The following is a 16,836-nucleotide window of genomic DNA, read 5'->3' as shown; positions in this document are numbered from 1 at the left end:
ATATCAGAATGGGGAACTGGACAATGAGACTTATTTGTGCCTATGGTCCCACAGAAGGTTCTACTAAGGTAGAAGTGGAGGAATTTTTTGAGGCTTTAGAAAAAGCAACTGACACAATGAAAAAGGAAAAGTTGGTCCTTGTTGGGGATCTAAATAGTAGAGTAGGAAATGATTGTGAGACATACAAAAATATTTTGGGAAAATTTGGAGAAAAGAGCAAAGCTAATAATAATGGCAAATATCTGTTGGATTTCTGCTCAGGACATGGACTGGTTATTACTAACACCATGTTCCAACATAAAAATGTGCACAAATTCACATGGAGAGAAGAGGCTAGGAATAAGAAAAGTCTCATTGACTATGTTATTGTTGATAGTAATGTTTTCTCCCTGGTGCAGGACACCAGAGTGTACAGGGGATTTGAAATTGGAAGTGATCACTATTTAGTCTTGAGCAGGATAAAATTGAATTTCATATTGAAAAGAATAACATGTAAGAAAGTTTTAAAGCGAATAAAGGTTGAGCAGCTCTCAGATGTAAACTGTAGACTAAAATACAGAAATATTATTGAAAAGAAAATGAAAGAGTTTGAGAACAGGAATCAAACCTTGGAGATTCAGTGGCAAACTCTGAAGGAAACATTGATTGATTCTGCCAGAGAGGCATGTGGTGAGGTTGTGTGCAAAGATAAAAAAATCAGAACTCCCTGGTGGACACAGGAAGTTAAAGAGGCAGTGAAGGAAAAGAAGAAAGCATATCAAAAGTTCCTGGCAAATAAGTCAGCTTTTACTCTTACAGAATACAGAGACAAATGTAAGAAAGCTAAACAGTGTGTAAAACTAGCTAAACAAAAGTCATGGGAGGACTTTGGCAAGAATATAGAAAATAAATATCAAGAAGGTGGCAAAATATTCTGGAGGTTGTTAAAGAAGCTTAGGAATGGAGGAAAGAGTGCTGTAAAAGGAATTAGAGATGATAAAGGTGAAATGAAAACAGGAGAAAAAGATATCCTTGAAGTATGGAGTAATTACTTTGAAAAACTGCTAAATGAAACAAGCAGTGATGACAGCACAGTGATAAAAAACACTGACCAGGCATGCAGTCAGGAATACATATCCATACTTGAAGTAGAAAAAGCCATCAAAGGCTTGAAATGTGGAAAGGCAGCAGGAGTAGATGATATTCGACCAGAAATGCTGAAGTATGGTGGTATAAGAGTCTTACAGTGGCTGCACTGCATAGTTCAGAAATCCTGGACAGAGGGACGAATTCCCGATGATTGGAGTAGAGCTCTCATAGTACCCATATATAAAAAGGGAAATAAAACTGAATGTGAGAATTACAGAGGTATTTCCCTACTGAGTGTTCCTGGCAAGATCTATGCAAGTATACTTGAGAAACGGTTGAGAAGAATTGTGGAAGAAAAGCTTGGTGAAGAACAATCTGGATTCAGGCCAAATAGAGGCTGTCAGGATCAGATCTTCACTTTACGACAAATAGTCGAGAAAGCATGGGAATATAACAAAGATCTGTATTTAAGTTTTGTCGATTTGGAAAAGGCATATGACAAGGTGCCAAGAGAGAAGCTATTCAATATGCTGCAGTTATATGGTGTCAATGGGGCATTATATCAAGCAATACTTAGTCTTTATTTGAGTTGTGAGTCAGCAGTTAGAATTGAAGGAAGTACAGGAAGATGGTTTAATGTTAAATCTGGTGTGAGACAAGGATGTACATTATCCCCTCTGTTATTCATTATCTATATGGATCACATTATGAAGGAATGTGGTATTAAACCTGATATCAAAATTGGAGATGTTAATGTCAGCTCTTTGCTTTATGCGGATGATGTTATACTTCTAAATAAATCCGCTACAAGTCTGCAAGATTCTCTGACTAAGTTGAATAGCTGTTGTAATAGATATGGTATGAAGGTCAGCAATAAAAAGACAAAGACAATGAAAATAGGCAGAATCATTGAAAATGTCAACTGTGTTGTGAATGGAGAACCTGTGGAACAAGTAAAACATTTCAGCTACTTAGGCACAATTTTTACTGAAGATGGTAAACTAAATATAGAAATAGACAACAGAATCAGCAAAGCTGGTATCGTGGGAAGTCAATTGAATAAATTCATATGGAATAAGAGAGAAATTAGTCGGAACACTAAATTAGCTGTATACAAGACTGTGTTCAAACCAATTTTAACTTATGGATCTGAGAGCTTGGTCAGAAGTAAAACACTTGACCAAAGACTAGAGACTGCAGATATGAGAGTCCTGAGAAAGATTAGAGGCGTGAACAGATGGCATCAATGGCAATATCATATTAAAAATGAGGATATTAGGAAAGAACTTGACATTGTCAGCATCCAGGAATGCGTTAGCAGAGCTAATCTCAGATGGTATGGTCACTTAAATAGAATGGGAGAGGAAAGATTAGCAAAACAAGTGTTCTCTGCCAGGTTGGCAGGAAAACGACCCAGAGGAAGACCAAGATATAGGTGGATTGATACGGTACAAAGTGCCTTAGACGATAGAAATATAAGATCTGATAATGTTGGAGTCTTGACAAGTAACAGACTGATTTGGAGGAAAATTGTAGATAGGAAGTTGGTAATGATGTAATTTTTTCATGTAGTACTGTCATATCCTGTACACCCCTTGAGGGTACATGGCAGGAATTTGATGATGATGATGATGATGATGATGTATAAAATTCATGATAATTAATTTAGTATGGATGATTAGACACTGAGTATTGCTTATGTTGTTTAGAGAAGAAAACGTGTTTCCTTCTCTAAACAGATAATGAGATAATTAATCAATTAAACTAACTGTATTAGCTATTAAATTATTAGACCAATATTTTGTCATGGTCGCCAAGGCACATATAAACTATTCATATGCACAGATGCACAAACAGGTAGCAAAAAAACAGACTTAGTAATAAAAAAATTTAAAAAAAAGCTGGATCTTAAAGTCCTAACAATTAGCATCCTTCATGGGTGCAGTGATGGAATCTTGCTCATTGAGGTGAGGGTCTCAAGGTGATAGTCTCCTGGATTTTTGCTAAGGTGAGACAGCCATATTCATTTAGATTCGGCAGATGTTTTGCTGTAGTAAAATGTTAGAAATGGTTAATCAGATTTGTATTTTCTGTGTAATAAAAAACATTGTTGATTTAAAGCTTACTTAAAGAGGAATTAATATCATTATTTTTAAAATTGTATATTTCAACTTATAAAAGACAGTTTATTTAACAGTATTAATTCATAACACAGAAGATTAAAACAAATACTTATTATTTATTTCACTTATTTGCTAATATTTCAATGGTATTATATGAGGGTTGTCTGAAAAGTTCTTGGCCTAACAATGAAAAAACGAATTTATAACTTCAAAATATTTTTATTTTTCAACATAATCTCCCTTAAGATTAATTCATTTATTCCAACGATGCTCCAGCACCATTATCCCGACCCTGTAGTGGTTCTCAGTAACATCTGCAAAATACCCCTCTATAGCTACAATCACCTCTTGATTCGAAGAAAAATGCTGACCAGTGAGGAAGAGTTTTAGTTTTGGGAAGAGACAAAAGTCAGAGAGAGCCAAATCTAGGAAATAGGGCAGATGTTCCAACAATTCATAATGTAGATCCCTTAATTTTCCCATTGCCAAATCATCTTTGTGGGCAGGTGCATTGTCCTGACGAAAGATGATGTTTTCCTTCTGCAAATCGGGTCTTTTCTCATGAATTTTTTCATCTTGTCTGGTTAAAAGATCAGAATAATATTCCCCAGTTATTGTTTTACCCTTTTCAAGATAATTAATAAGCAAAATGCCTTTGGCATCCCAAAACACCTAAGCCATAACATTTCCTACTGATGGAACCGACTTTGGCACTGAACAACCAGCTTCTGTCCACTGTTTTGACTGGTGTTTGGATTCTAGTGTGTAATGGTGAATCCAAGTCTCATCCATAGTAATAAATCTACTCACAAAATCCATTTTATTCTTGTTAAAACGCTCCAAGCACTGTTCAGAGATTTTAATGCAAGTGTTTTGATCTCCTGTGAGCAAGTGCTGCACCCATCTTGTGCAAAGCTTTTTCATTTGAATTCACCATACAAAATGTATCCTACACATTCTTTTTGAAGTGCCTATAGTCAAAGTGCATGTCAGCAATTTCACGCACTTTGACTTGCCGGTTATCCAGTACCATATCATGCACTTGATAAATGATTTCTGGTGTTATTACACTTTTTGGATGTCCTTCACATGGATCATCTTCGAGGCTCGTACGGCCACGCAAGAGTGCCCATAAACTTTTAGGAACTTCGAATGAATTTCTTTTGCCGTTAAACCTTCTTTTACGAAGAATTTTATTACTACATGATACTCAATTTTATCCATTCCAAGAGATACAAGACAACTCTTTTGCTTCAGACAGCTCTATAAAACAAACTACTTGATAGAATTTCTTGCAATTTCATAAGGATGCTTATGACAGATGTACCAACTTAGAAAAAAAAATTGTGCTCATAGTGTTGCCATTTTTGGTCGAGGCTGAGAACTTTTCACACCACTCTTGTATCTGGCATCTTCAGAGCACAAACAATGGTTTGTCACAGTACACAAAGCTGCAACAATTTGGTATAATAGTGAGACTAGTTTTATCATCATCATCATCATCAGATTCCTGCAATGTACCCTCAAGGGGCATACAGGATATGATAGTACTACATGAAAAATTTACATCATTACTAACTTCCTATCTACAATTTTCCTCCAAATCAGTCTGTTACTTGTCAAGACTCCAACATTACCAGATCTTATATTTCTATCGTCTAAGGCACTTTGTACCGTATCAATCCACCTATATCTTGGTCTTCCTCTGGGTCGTTTTCCTGCCTACTTGGCTGAGAACACTTGTTTTGATAATCTTAATCACCCATTCTGTTTAAGTGCCCATACCACCTGAGATTAGCTCTGCTAACGCATTCCAGGATGCTGACAATGTCAAGTTCTTTCCTAATATCCTCTTTTTAAATATGCTATTGCTATTGATGACATCTGCTCACGCCTATAATCTTTCTCAGGACTCTCATATCTGCGGTCTCTAGTCTTTAGTCAAGTGTTTTACTTCTGACCCAGCTCTCAGATCCATAAGTTAAAACTGGTTTCAACACTGTCTTGTATACAGCTAATTTAGTGTTCCGACTAATTTCTCTCTTATTCCATATGAATTCCATTTAGTCAGAGAATCTTGCAGACTTGTAGCGGATTTATTTAGAAGTATAATATCGTCCGCATAAAGCAAAGAGCTGACAATAACATCTCCTATTTTGATATCATGTTTAATACCACTTTCCTTCATAATGTGATCCATATAGATAATGAATAAAAGAGGGGATAATGTACATCCTTTTCTCACACCAGGTTTAATATTAAACCATCTTCCTGTATTTCCTTCAATTCTAACTGCTGACTTACAACTCAAATAAAGACTAAGTATTGCTTATTATAATGCCCCATTGACACCATATAATAGCGTTTGGAATAGGTTCTCTCTTGGCACCTTGTCATATGCCTTTTCCAAAGTGACAAAACTTAAATACAGATCTTTGTTATATTCCCATGATTTTTTCACTATTTGTCATAAAGTGAAGATCTGATCCTGACAAACTCTATTTTACATGAATCCAAGCTTTTCTCACACAATTCTTCTCAACCGTTTCTCAAGTATACTTGCATATATCTTACCAGGAACACTCAGAAGTGATATGCCTCTGTAATTCTCACATTCAGTTTTATTTCCCTTTTTATATATGAGTACTATGAGAGCTCTACTCCAATCATCGGGAATTCATCCCTCTGTCCAGGCATTCTGAACTATGCAGTGCAGCCACTGTATGACTTTTATACCCATACTTCAGCATTTCTGGTTGAATATCGTCTACTCCTGCTGCCTTTCCACATTTCAAGCCTTAGATGGCTTTTTCTACTTCAAGTATGGATATGTATTCCTGACTGTATGCCTGGTCAGTGTTTTTTACCACTGTGCTGTCATCACCGCTTGTTTCATTTAGCAGTTTTTCAAAGTAATTACTCCATACTTCAAGGATATCTTTTTCTCCCATTTTCATGTCACCTTTATCATCTCTAACTCCTTTTACAGTACTCTTTCCTCCATTCCTAAGCTTCTTCAACAACCTCCAGAATATTTTGCCACCTTCTTGATATTTATTTTCTATGTTCTTGCCAAAGTCCTCCCATGACTTTTGTTTAGCTACTTTTACACACTGTTTAGCTTTCTTACATTTGTCTCTGTATTCTGTAAGAGTAAAAGCTGACTTATTTGCCAGGAACTTTTGATATGCTTTCTTCTTTTCCTTCACTGCCTCTTTAACTTCCTGTGTCCACCAGGGAGTTCTGATTTTTTTATCCTTGCACACAACCTCACCACATGCCTCTCTGGCAGAATCAATCAATGTTTTCTTCAGAGTTTGCCACTGAATCTCCAAGGTTTGTTTCTTGTTCTCAAACTGTTTCATTTTTTCTTCAATAATCTTTGTGTATTTTAGTCTACAGTTCACATCTCAGAGCTGCTCAACTTTTATTTGCTTTAAAACTTTCTTACATGTTATTCTTTTCCATATGAAATTCAATTTTATCCTACTCAAGACCAAATAGTAATCACTTTCAATTTCAAATCCTCTGTACATTCTGGTGTCCTGCACCTGGGAGAAAACATCACTATGAACAATAACATTGTCAATGAGACACATGTTTGACATTAAAATAGTGTAAAAGTATTGCAAAAAAAAAAGAAGAAGAAGAAGAAGAAAATTTTTAAAATCATTTTGTTAATGAAAATATAATTCTAATCTGGGAGAAGAAAGTGTTTTATGGATTGTTTTGTATTTTGTAAGTGTTTTGAATCCACCTCTTAGAGAACCTTCTTTTGGGATAAAGGCGATATTAAAGCAGTATTCCATGCACAGAACAAAGAAATTACAGAGATTTATTTCATATGGTATGGTTATATTGAGTACATGATGTAAAATCTTTGATAGCAGTATTTCATAGGTGAAGAAACTTGTTTTTGTATGCTTAATGTCTATCAGGAAGTGACATTATAATATATTTTAAAGAACTATTAATGTTGAAGAAGACCTAGAATATTGGTGGAGCAGTGAGACAATTAGGAATTCTAGATCTAGTAGTGATCATCAGCATCCCCAATTTCTAAGGGCAGTAAGCCTATCCCAGTAATATGTATACCCTCAAAAAGGACTTTATCGCAATAATTTTTAGATAATTACCAGTGGTCAGAGATAGTAATATTATTAGTTTTTATATACTTCCATCATCTTCGTTTCCTTTCTTGGTGGTACTCTTTTTCTCGATTTATTATCTCCCATATGTTATTATCATTTTGTTACTTGTGTATATTTAATCTGTATATTCAACAGCCAAAGAAGTGCTCACTAATTTTTTTTTTTTTCTTTTTAGTTTATTAAATGTTTATAGTTAAGTGGTTATTTTATATTTACACTTAATAGGCAGGAAGATTTGGTCAGCTGACATATATTCGTGTGTATCAAGGAATGCTTCAAAAAGGAGAGTTTCTGATAAATACTAGAACTGGGAAACGCACAAAGGCAAGCCGTCTGGTACAGATGCATTCCAATGAGATGGAAGATGTTGAAGTTGTATATGCAGGAGATATATGTGCTTTATTTGGAGTTGAATGTGCAACTGGTGATACATTTGTTACACAAAAAAATATGAAATTATCCATGGTAAGTTTTTTTTTTAAATTTATTTATTTTTATTAGTATTGAGGCCTCCAGGGATTGGGCCCCCTTGTCATCGCTCAAAAAAAAAAAACACGGGAGGTCCTTCCTAGAAAACACAAAGTCTATCAAGACTCAACGTGGGAGGTCCCTCCTGGGAAACACAAAGTCTTGACCATTCTCTCTCTCACCACTTTATCTGGCAATGCATTCCATGGTTCAACCACCCTCCATGCAAAGAAACCACTCCTCACCCACTTGCTCACAGTTTCCTTTCGGAACTTCCAGGGATGGCCCCCTTGTCATCGCTCCTTCCCGCTGTTCCACCAAGTGAAAGAACACTCCAGTGTCAACCCTGTAACTGCCTTAACAGTTTAAAAGTCTCGATCATATCACCTCTCCTTCTTCTATCCACCAAAGTCAGTCCACGTCCCTCACCTGATCCTCATAACTAACATAAGTCCTGAAGCCATCTTATCTGCCTCTGTACCCTTTCGACAGTTAATCGAAAGGGTACAGAGGCAGATAAGGCCTCTTTACCCTTTCGATTATCCCCTTCAAATCCTGAGGACCAAATTTCAGAACAATAGTCTTAAGTGTGGTCTGATCCGGGTCTAATACAACAGAATGATAACTCTTACCTCTGCAGTCAAGCATCCTCAGTATTGCAGCAATCCTCTGGGTTGCCTTCACCACCTTTGCAATATGCTCCCTGAATTTCAGTTTTTCTATCAATCATCACCCCCAGATCTCTTGTTTCCCCTAATTCCTCCAGTACAGCTCCTCCAATTGAGTATGCAGCCTCCCATCAATGTATCCCAAACTTCAAGACTTTACATTTTGCTGCATTAAACTGACATCCACATTCACTTGCCATCTGTCTAGTTTATTTAAATCCTCTTGCAGGGCTGCCACATTTGCACTATTACTAATAACCCTTCCCAGCTTCACATCACCTGCAAACAACTGAATATCCCCTTGCATTCCATCGACAATGTTATTGATATAAAGGTTAAATAATACAGGTCCCAGTACTGAGCATTATGGAACCCCACTTGTAACCTTCTGCCTCCTTGATATTGCTCCATCATAACACAACTCTCTGATACCTATCAGACAGCCAATCCTGAATCCAATTGACTAACCCGACATCTAAACCCATGTGCTGCAACTTAAGTATCAGCTTATCGTGTGGCACCCTGTCAAATGCCTTCGCTAAATCAAAAAAAAAAAAAAAAGTTAGTATATGCCTTTCCCTCATCAACTGCTCTTGTCACTTTATTATAAAAGGCACTCATATTACTAAAGCAAGAGTGCCCCTTAACAAATCCATGTTGATTATCACAGATAACATTACTCTCATCTACCCAGCGACATCTCTATATGGTCCCTAACTAATTTCTCCAAGATTTTAACAGCTACTGATGACACACAAACTGGCCTATAATTAGACACCTCCAGTCTGCTACCACCTTTATACAATGGCACTATCTTACCTTCCTTCCATTCCCTGGGCACCTTTCCCAGGTCAAAGGAGCTGTCAGTTCTTTAGCACATTCTCTCAAAACTCATGGTGAAATACCATCCAGTCCCACAGTTTTACTGACATCCAGAGTACTCAGTATTTGGAACGCACTCTCCTCCTTCACCTCTAAACCTCAAACCTGCCTTATCCCTCTAGTATTAAGATTTACTCTTCCAGGATGAAATACACCAATAAAGTGCTCATTGAACAATTCCACTATGTCCTCTGCATCAGTCACTCTATTCCAATTTTTATCCCACAATATTCTTCCACAATCATTTCTCCTCCTACTGGCCACATAGCTAAAAAATTCCCTAGTATTTTCTTTGGATCTTAGGGCCAATCTCTTCTCATATTCGTCTTCCTTACATACTAGTCATTCTCCTGGCCTGTGTCTTATATTCTTCATGCATCTGCTCTTCACCTGTCTCCTTATATCTCTTCCATAGCCTCTTTTTCATATGCAGTTTCTGTTTAATATTGTTTGTCATCTCATCCACTTTACACCAAATTGTGTCCTCTTCTTCACTTGTAGAATACAGCTTACTATTGCTGCTAACAAATATTCCTTCACAAAATCCCAAGCACGAATGATATTCTGGCCTTCCAATTCCTCCTTCCATGAAGCTTCTCCAAGTTGATGTCTAAGACTATTATAAACACCTGCCTTATAATTCCACATACATTCCCGTCTCTTTGATACTCCTGCATGTCTATTCATCTTCCAAGTCAAAACCACATGGTCACTCTCTCCAACTGGTGGGAGAGATGTCATCTCAGTTATTATCAACTCTTCTGATGCTATGACCAAATTCAAAACTCTTGTTCCCTCTATTACATATGCCTAAGACATTTGTTCCTTAAGAATTCTAGAAATTCCATTCCCTTATTGCTACATGCATCTTCCTCTCCCCAATTTATACTGCTGTAGTTAAAATCTCTCCCATAAAACAATCATTCTTCTTGCACTTGCCAAGCTCAACTGCTAAACATCTTCTGGTCCCCACCCTCTGTGCTTCTTGGTTGAGAGCGACACCCCACTAAATATCTTGTCTTGCCCACCTCTGCCTCACACCATATGCTTTCAAAATCATTAATGTCACTGCCTTCCAAAGCCTCCATTCTTAGAGGACATAAGCCATCACTTATCATAAGCAGTACTCGACCACCATGCTTTCCCTTCCTATCCTGCTGAAAAATACTATACTGTGCTACTTCTATTCCTGTTATTATATCCTCTTCTGTCAACCAATTCTCAATAATCTTTGGCCAGTCTGATGCTATCAGCACCACCAATTCCTCTCCTTTATTCCAGATACTCTTGGCATTAGTATAAAGCATAAAAATGCCACTGTTTCTATACCCAACATTATCCCCTCTAGACTCCACTGGGCTCAGCATTACCTGATGTCTTCCCCCTTCTCCCAAGTACCCATTCCCACAAGAGGCCATCCATGCTACCATCCACCTTGGGCATTCTAGTTTCCCTGCATTGACACACTGACTTGTTCAGAACAGCAATCTCTCCAGATGCCTACGTCCTTCCTCATTCAAATGCAAGCAGTCTCTTGCATACAATTCCTCTCTGTCCTCAAATGCTCTCCAAGCATCCACATATTCCAATCCTCTCTCTCTTCTGACACATTCTAGCTATTATGTTATTCAATATTACTGCTCTTCTGCTCGGCTTGTCACTATCATACCTAGGCAACACGCACACTATCTTTCCTCTCTGCATCTTCTTTCGTACAACCTCAAGCAAGAATCTCATATCTCTTGCTTCCCAATTTACATTACCTCTCAAATCATGTTCCTACCATCACAATCATCTCATCCACCCTTTCACCACTCTTAATTGTCATAGCCACACTTTCTATCGTTCTTCCAGGCAAACACTCCTCACGCATCCTATCTTGCACACGGATCATTGAGTCCCCATACATTACACCTCTTACCACCCTGTTCCTCGATTGCTCACATGCATCACTCTCTCTCTCTCTCTCTCTCTCTCTCTCTCTCTCCCCCCCCCATCTAACACTTTCTCTCTGTGTTCCCCTTATCTGCCTTCCTGACATCACTCTATCTCTGCTCCCAGTGCTCCCCCTCACATTCTCATTCTCTCTCTCTCCTACTGTTTCCATTCTCTCCTCTTCTATCATTCCCATAACTCTCTCTCATTCCTTCTCTTCTACTGTTCCTATTCTATCATTCCTATAACTCTCTCTCTCATTCCCTCTCTTCTACTGTTTCTATTCTATCATTCCCATAACTCTCTCTCTCATTCCCTCGCTTCTACTGTTCCTATTCTCTCCTCTTCTACCATTCCCATAACTCTCTCTCACTCCTACTCTGATATGCCTAATCTCATCTTTCACACTTCTCATCTCATTTCCTAGACATTCCACCTGCTCTTTCAGCTCATCTCTCTCTCTCTGCAAATCAGCCACTCTTATTTGGCATTCATCCTCCCAGTTGAGACCATCTCCGAAAACTTCACAATCATTCAACTTTTCCATACTCCCCACTCTCATTATTTTATTCATATTTCTCTCGCTATTCTCACCCTCTGTCATACCACTCATCTCTCTACGTGGAGAATCTCCCTCCTCTCACTCAACAAGGTCAGTTATATTCTCAAAGTTAAGCACAGAGTTGGTTGATATATGATTTATTAATTTCTTTCATCACAGCTGGTTATAAATGTAGATAAATTTAATGGTGTTTATTGTTTTTTTTTTTTTTTTTCAGGAATCTATTTATATTCCAGATCCTGTAATTTCCATGTCTATTAAACCTCAGAACTCAAAAGATATAGATAACTTCTCAAAGGCTGTTTATAGGTTTACTAGAGAAGATCCAACATACAGGATATCATATGATTCAGATGTCAAAGAAGTAGGTAGTTATTATTTTTTACTTACAGTTGCTAACAGTAGTTTATTTTCTTGCATTGTTTTTCTGTGGTCATGTTATCAAACTGTTCTCCTCATGCCAGCCTTGTTTGTTGAGTGGTTAGTGTATCTGCTCTACAACTAACAGGTTAGACAGGTTTGAATCCTGTCATGGGCATGATTGATTGATTGTCTTTAGGTGGGAGATCTTCATTACCCAGTGTGAGGCCAGCTCCCTGTATAAGATTATTGGAAGCCTGAAGTAAAAACATAATATGCATATGTGAGGTCTGTATGCATGAGATTATTGAAGGCCTGAAGTGGTTTTAAAAAGTTTCATTGTCTCTAGAGCAAGGTTCTCAGACTATGTAAAAAAATACATACAAAAGCAATTGCTCATTGTTAGTGCATGCGTGCACATATCATAGTTTTATATTCCCATAAAGATGGCAATGTAACATTGCTGAAATATAGGAAGTATTGATTAAAGTTTTCTTTTAATTAATATTTAATATACGTTGATTTCCTGAAATAATTTAATAGTCATGTTTTTTAGTTGTTCTTCATATTTCTGCCCTTACGCTTTTTTTCAATGTGGTCAAAGAATCTCCCAGTTGCAGTTTGGGTGTCTCGTGTTCCAGTACAGCTATAGTTTATGTATTTGACTGTAAAAAACATAGTACAGATGTTGAATGTAATTGTTGTGTGTGTGAAAAGAAAGAAAAAAACAATAAGTTTTTTTTAATTTATTAAGCAAAAAATTTTACATTTTCAAAATTAGAAAATGCAAAATTTAACTTGGCTTGGTATGTGAACAACTATCATATGTGAATAAGAATTATGAAATTAACTGAACAAATTTTGAATAGACACATAAATGGTTTGCCAGTTTTATATTATTTATATAAATGAGTTATATGTGCAAATAAACATTATGCATGAAAATAATTTAAATTGAATAAATAAATTTAAATAAAATTTTATTATAGGTTTTTCTTTTGAAAAAAAAAGAAAAATATTAATTGAGATGACAAGAGATATATTTATTGTATACATGCTAAATGTGATGAAATCAATGGTTGAAAATGATTTAATAATGGATACATTATTAAATGTATACAAATATGTCAACATGTAAACATACATGATGACGTGTGTAGCAAGAATTATGTGTAAAAGCATAATTTGCATCATATATGAGATTTGTATGCATGAGATTTTTAATCAATGATGATCAGACTTGATTTAGGATGATGCCTTGGTTTCTACTGGTTGGTGTGCATAACTTTTCTGAAGATTCCTTGAATTTTCTGACAAAACAGTTATGATCCATGTAGGGCATTTCTTTTTTCTGCTTAGTAGAGGATAACTTTCATTGGTTCTATGGTAGGTGATTCTAGATTTTTGTTTTCTCTTTTATCCATATCTTTAATATGTTCTGACATGCAGATTTTAGGTCTTTTCCATTCAAAGGACACATTATCCTACATTTTTCCTGCTATTCTATGAAGGCATTAAATTTAAGGCAGAGTTTTTCAAGAAAAATAATTTCCCAAAAATGAATAAAAGAACAATTCCAAAAATGTGATATCAATAATAAGAAGGATATAGATGTGAACATTGGAAAAAATTTAAAAGAAATGTTAAAGAATATAAAGTGTAAGGACAAAAGTAAACTGAGAACCTCGGTATACTGAAAAAATTAAAACGCTTTCAGAAACAAATAAATTAAATTTAATGTTTACTAGACGAGACTAATGTCCAGATATGAAGAGAATAACAGAATGAGACATAAAGCAAAAATATATGGAGGGTTACTTTAAACATTGAAAATATGACTTATGGAGTACCATAAACATATGGAGAATGATCCAAAATCAGAGAAAAGAAATATGTGGCTGCATAAATATTGGGGGGGGGGGGGGGGTTTAAATTATATGGTGGTGAAGAAAAATAAAAATGTCAGAAATGTTAACTCCGGAAAGATAAAGGGAAAAAAATTCAAAAAGATATAAACAACTGAAATTGATAAAGTTTATAATGAAATGCCATAATATTGAGATAAAGAAATTACTGAAAACATGAGAAACTTCATTACATTTATCTTTAAAGAAAGACATGTATTCAGTGAATGAAAGATGAACATTACAATACCAATATTTAAAAAATAAATAAATAAAAAAGAAAATCTGAAAACCCAAAAACTATCAAGGAATAAATTTGCTGTGCACTACCTTGAAAATGTGCACAAAAGTTATCAAAGAAGAATCAGAATTGCAACTGAATTGCATTTCTGATTCTATCAAAAGAACAGGCTTTTGATAGGATTAAAGATTACAGATTATGGGATGTTTTGAAAGCACTGCCTTCATTAAATTTAACACCAAAGATTACAAAAAATGTTTAAAAAAAGTCAAGGGGAAAAAATGCAGAAAATCCCTATAACGAAATGGATCAGACAAGGTGGTTATTTTACATCTGCCTTTATATATTATAAATATGGAAGAAATAATTTAAGAAACAAATTAAACAAAAAGAGGGAATTTAAGTTTGGATAAGTAGGCAGTATTATTTGCAGGAAATGATGACGTTCAAAGGCAGTTAGTTACAATAGATATCACATCAGTTTTAACATAAGAATTTCAACAGAGCAAACAAAAATGATGATTGCAAAAGAACCAGTAAGATGTAAATTCAAAATAAATGGAAAAATATTAAAACGAGTAATGAAATTTAAATAATTGTGAATAACAGCTAACAGGGAAAATGTAACAGACATAAATAAAAAAATCAGCCCCTGAAGGCTGAGAAAGTTTCAGTAAGTTGAAATTCAATTATATGTATATATAAAACAAAAGTTAATAGTCTGTCTGATTGATAGTAGCCTATGGATGTAGAACAAAAATAGAATCATTAGAAACACAACAAATAAATGCAATATGTGGAAAGAAAGCATTAAGAAAAATAGAACAAGTGAATTATGATACTAGAAAAGCATATACTATGAGAAACCAAATACAAAAAGACCAGTTAACAGACTTGAAGGAAGAAGAAAAAAAAAATGAACAGATTTATTCATGTGGAAGTTTCTAGAACATAAAACTATGGGCACTGGAAATAATTAATTAATAGTAAACAAATAATTTATTACCTTAAATTATTTACAGCCAATGTTTTGCTAGTTTAAGCTAGCAATTATCAGAGGCCATTTTACACTACACAATCAGTGAAGACAAACTAAAATCATCTAGATAACAAGGACAATCACGTGTGTGGAGGGTGACAGTGGCACTCTTCATGATGATTCCTGTTATTAATATTGATGAGTAGATAGGGTTATGCACCAAAATCTGTTTAAAATCAAACCGTTGGTTCTGGTGCAGTTAACTGGATATTAAAAATGAGGATATTAGGAAAGAACTTGACATTGTCAGCATCCAGGAATGCATTAGCAGAGCTAATCTCAGGTGGTATGGTCACTTAAATAGAATGGGAGAGGAAAGATTAGCAAAACAAGTGTTCTCTGCCAGGTTGGCAGGAAAACGACCCAGAGGAAGACCAAGATATAGGTGGATTGATACGGTACAAAGTGCCTTAGACGATAGAAATATAAGATCTGATAATGTTGGAGTCTTGACAAGTAACAGACTGATTTGGAGGAAAATTGTAGATAGGAAGTTAGTAATGATGTAAATTTTTCATGTAGTACTGTCTTATCCTGTACACCCCTTGAGGGTACATGGCAGGAATTTGATGATGATGATGATGATGAAAAAATAATAAATTTATATTCTGAATGTTTTATTGTCTTTCAGCTTCATGGTTTTCCTTTAACTAGGCGCTGAGACATACCCTAATTCTTTTATAAAAAAAAATTAAGCGTCAAAAATGAAATCTGAGGAACAAATTATACATTTTCCCATAGGTTATTATATTCAATTAGTGTGTTTTCAGTTAATGCGCATGTTTTAAAGAATGCATTAGGCACATTAATTGAGGGATTGCTGTATGTTGTATATTGGAACATTTGTAGAAAAGGATGACACATCAAAACTTACTGAGCGATCATTCTCCTCTAATTTAAGGTTTTGTATAATGCCTTTAAAATGTGTGGTGTTCCTTATGGAAGACGATGTCTTGCCAATGTGTTTGTTGAGTTTGGATGCCAAGTGTTTTGTTACTTTATGGGTGGGACAATTGGGGGGGGGGGGCACAACAGGGCTCCAGGTTTATGGACCTTAGGCGGCCTGTATAGTCTTAGTGTATGCGAATAAAAAATGTTTAGTTTGGACACAGTTTCAGTAGGCCAGTTTGTAATGCTTTCTAGCAGACTTATAGTTTTATTTTTAATTGATACTGTAGGATTTTGTGTTATAGGCAAGTAAGTTGATATATTGGATAACAATTCTTTCACTTATGTTAAAGATACCAAGCAATTTTAAACCTGGTTTTACTCCATTTTTTCCAAGTAAGCAAACAGACAAAATGTCAAGTTTGCGCCTGCAATTTATGCAAGACTAGCTGATCCCACAGGTAGTGCAAGACCAAGGCAACTCGTGGTAGAGGTGGAGCAAGCTCTGATCACTAATCTTAATATTTACCCTTAATGCCAAAACACA

General features: G+C 35.7%; 1 protein-coding gene across 1 annotated transcript in view; it reads left to right on the top strand.

The window, feature by feature from the left end:
• Positions 1-16,836, top strand: part of mEFG1 (mitochondrial translation elongation factor G 1) — a 206,466-nt gene that overhangs the window by 80,327 nt on the left and 109,303 nt on the right. Inside the window, exons 10-11 of the mRNA XM_090411581.1 lie at positions 7,568-7,807; positions 12,075-12,221. Of these exons, the coding sequence (XP_090267707.1) occupies positions 7,568-7,807; positions 12,075-12,221 (387 nt within the window). The remainder of the gene's footprint in view (positions 1-7,567; positions 7,808-12,074; positions 12,222-16,836) is intronic.

This window comes from Typopeltis vanoorti, chromosome 21 (genome assembly GCF_054136105.1).
Source record: "Typopeltis vanoorti isolate ZY-2024b chromosome 21, IOZ_Tvanoo_1.0, whole genome shotgun sequence".
NCBI lineage: Eukaryota > Metazoa > Arthropoda > Arachnida > Uropygi > Thelyphonidae > Typopeltis > Typopeltis vanoorti.
The sequence above is the reverse complement of the archived record's forward strand: the minus strand, read 5'-3'. Positions and strand labels throughout refer to the sequence as shown.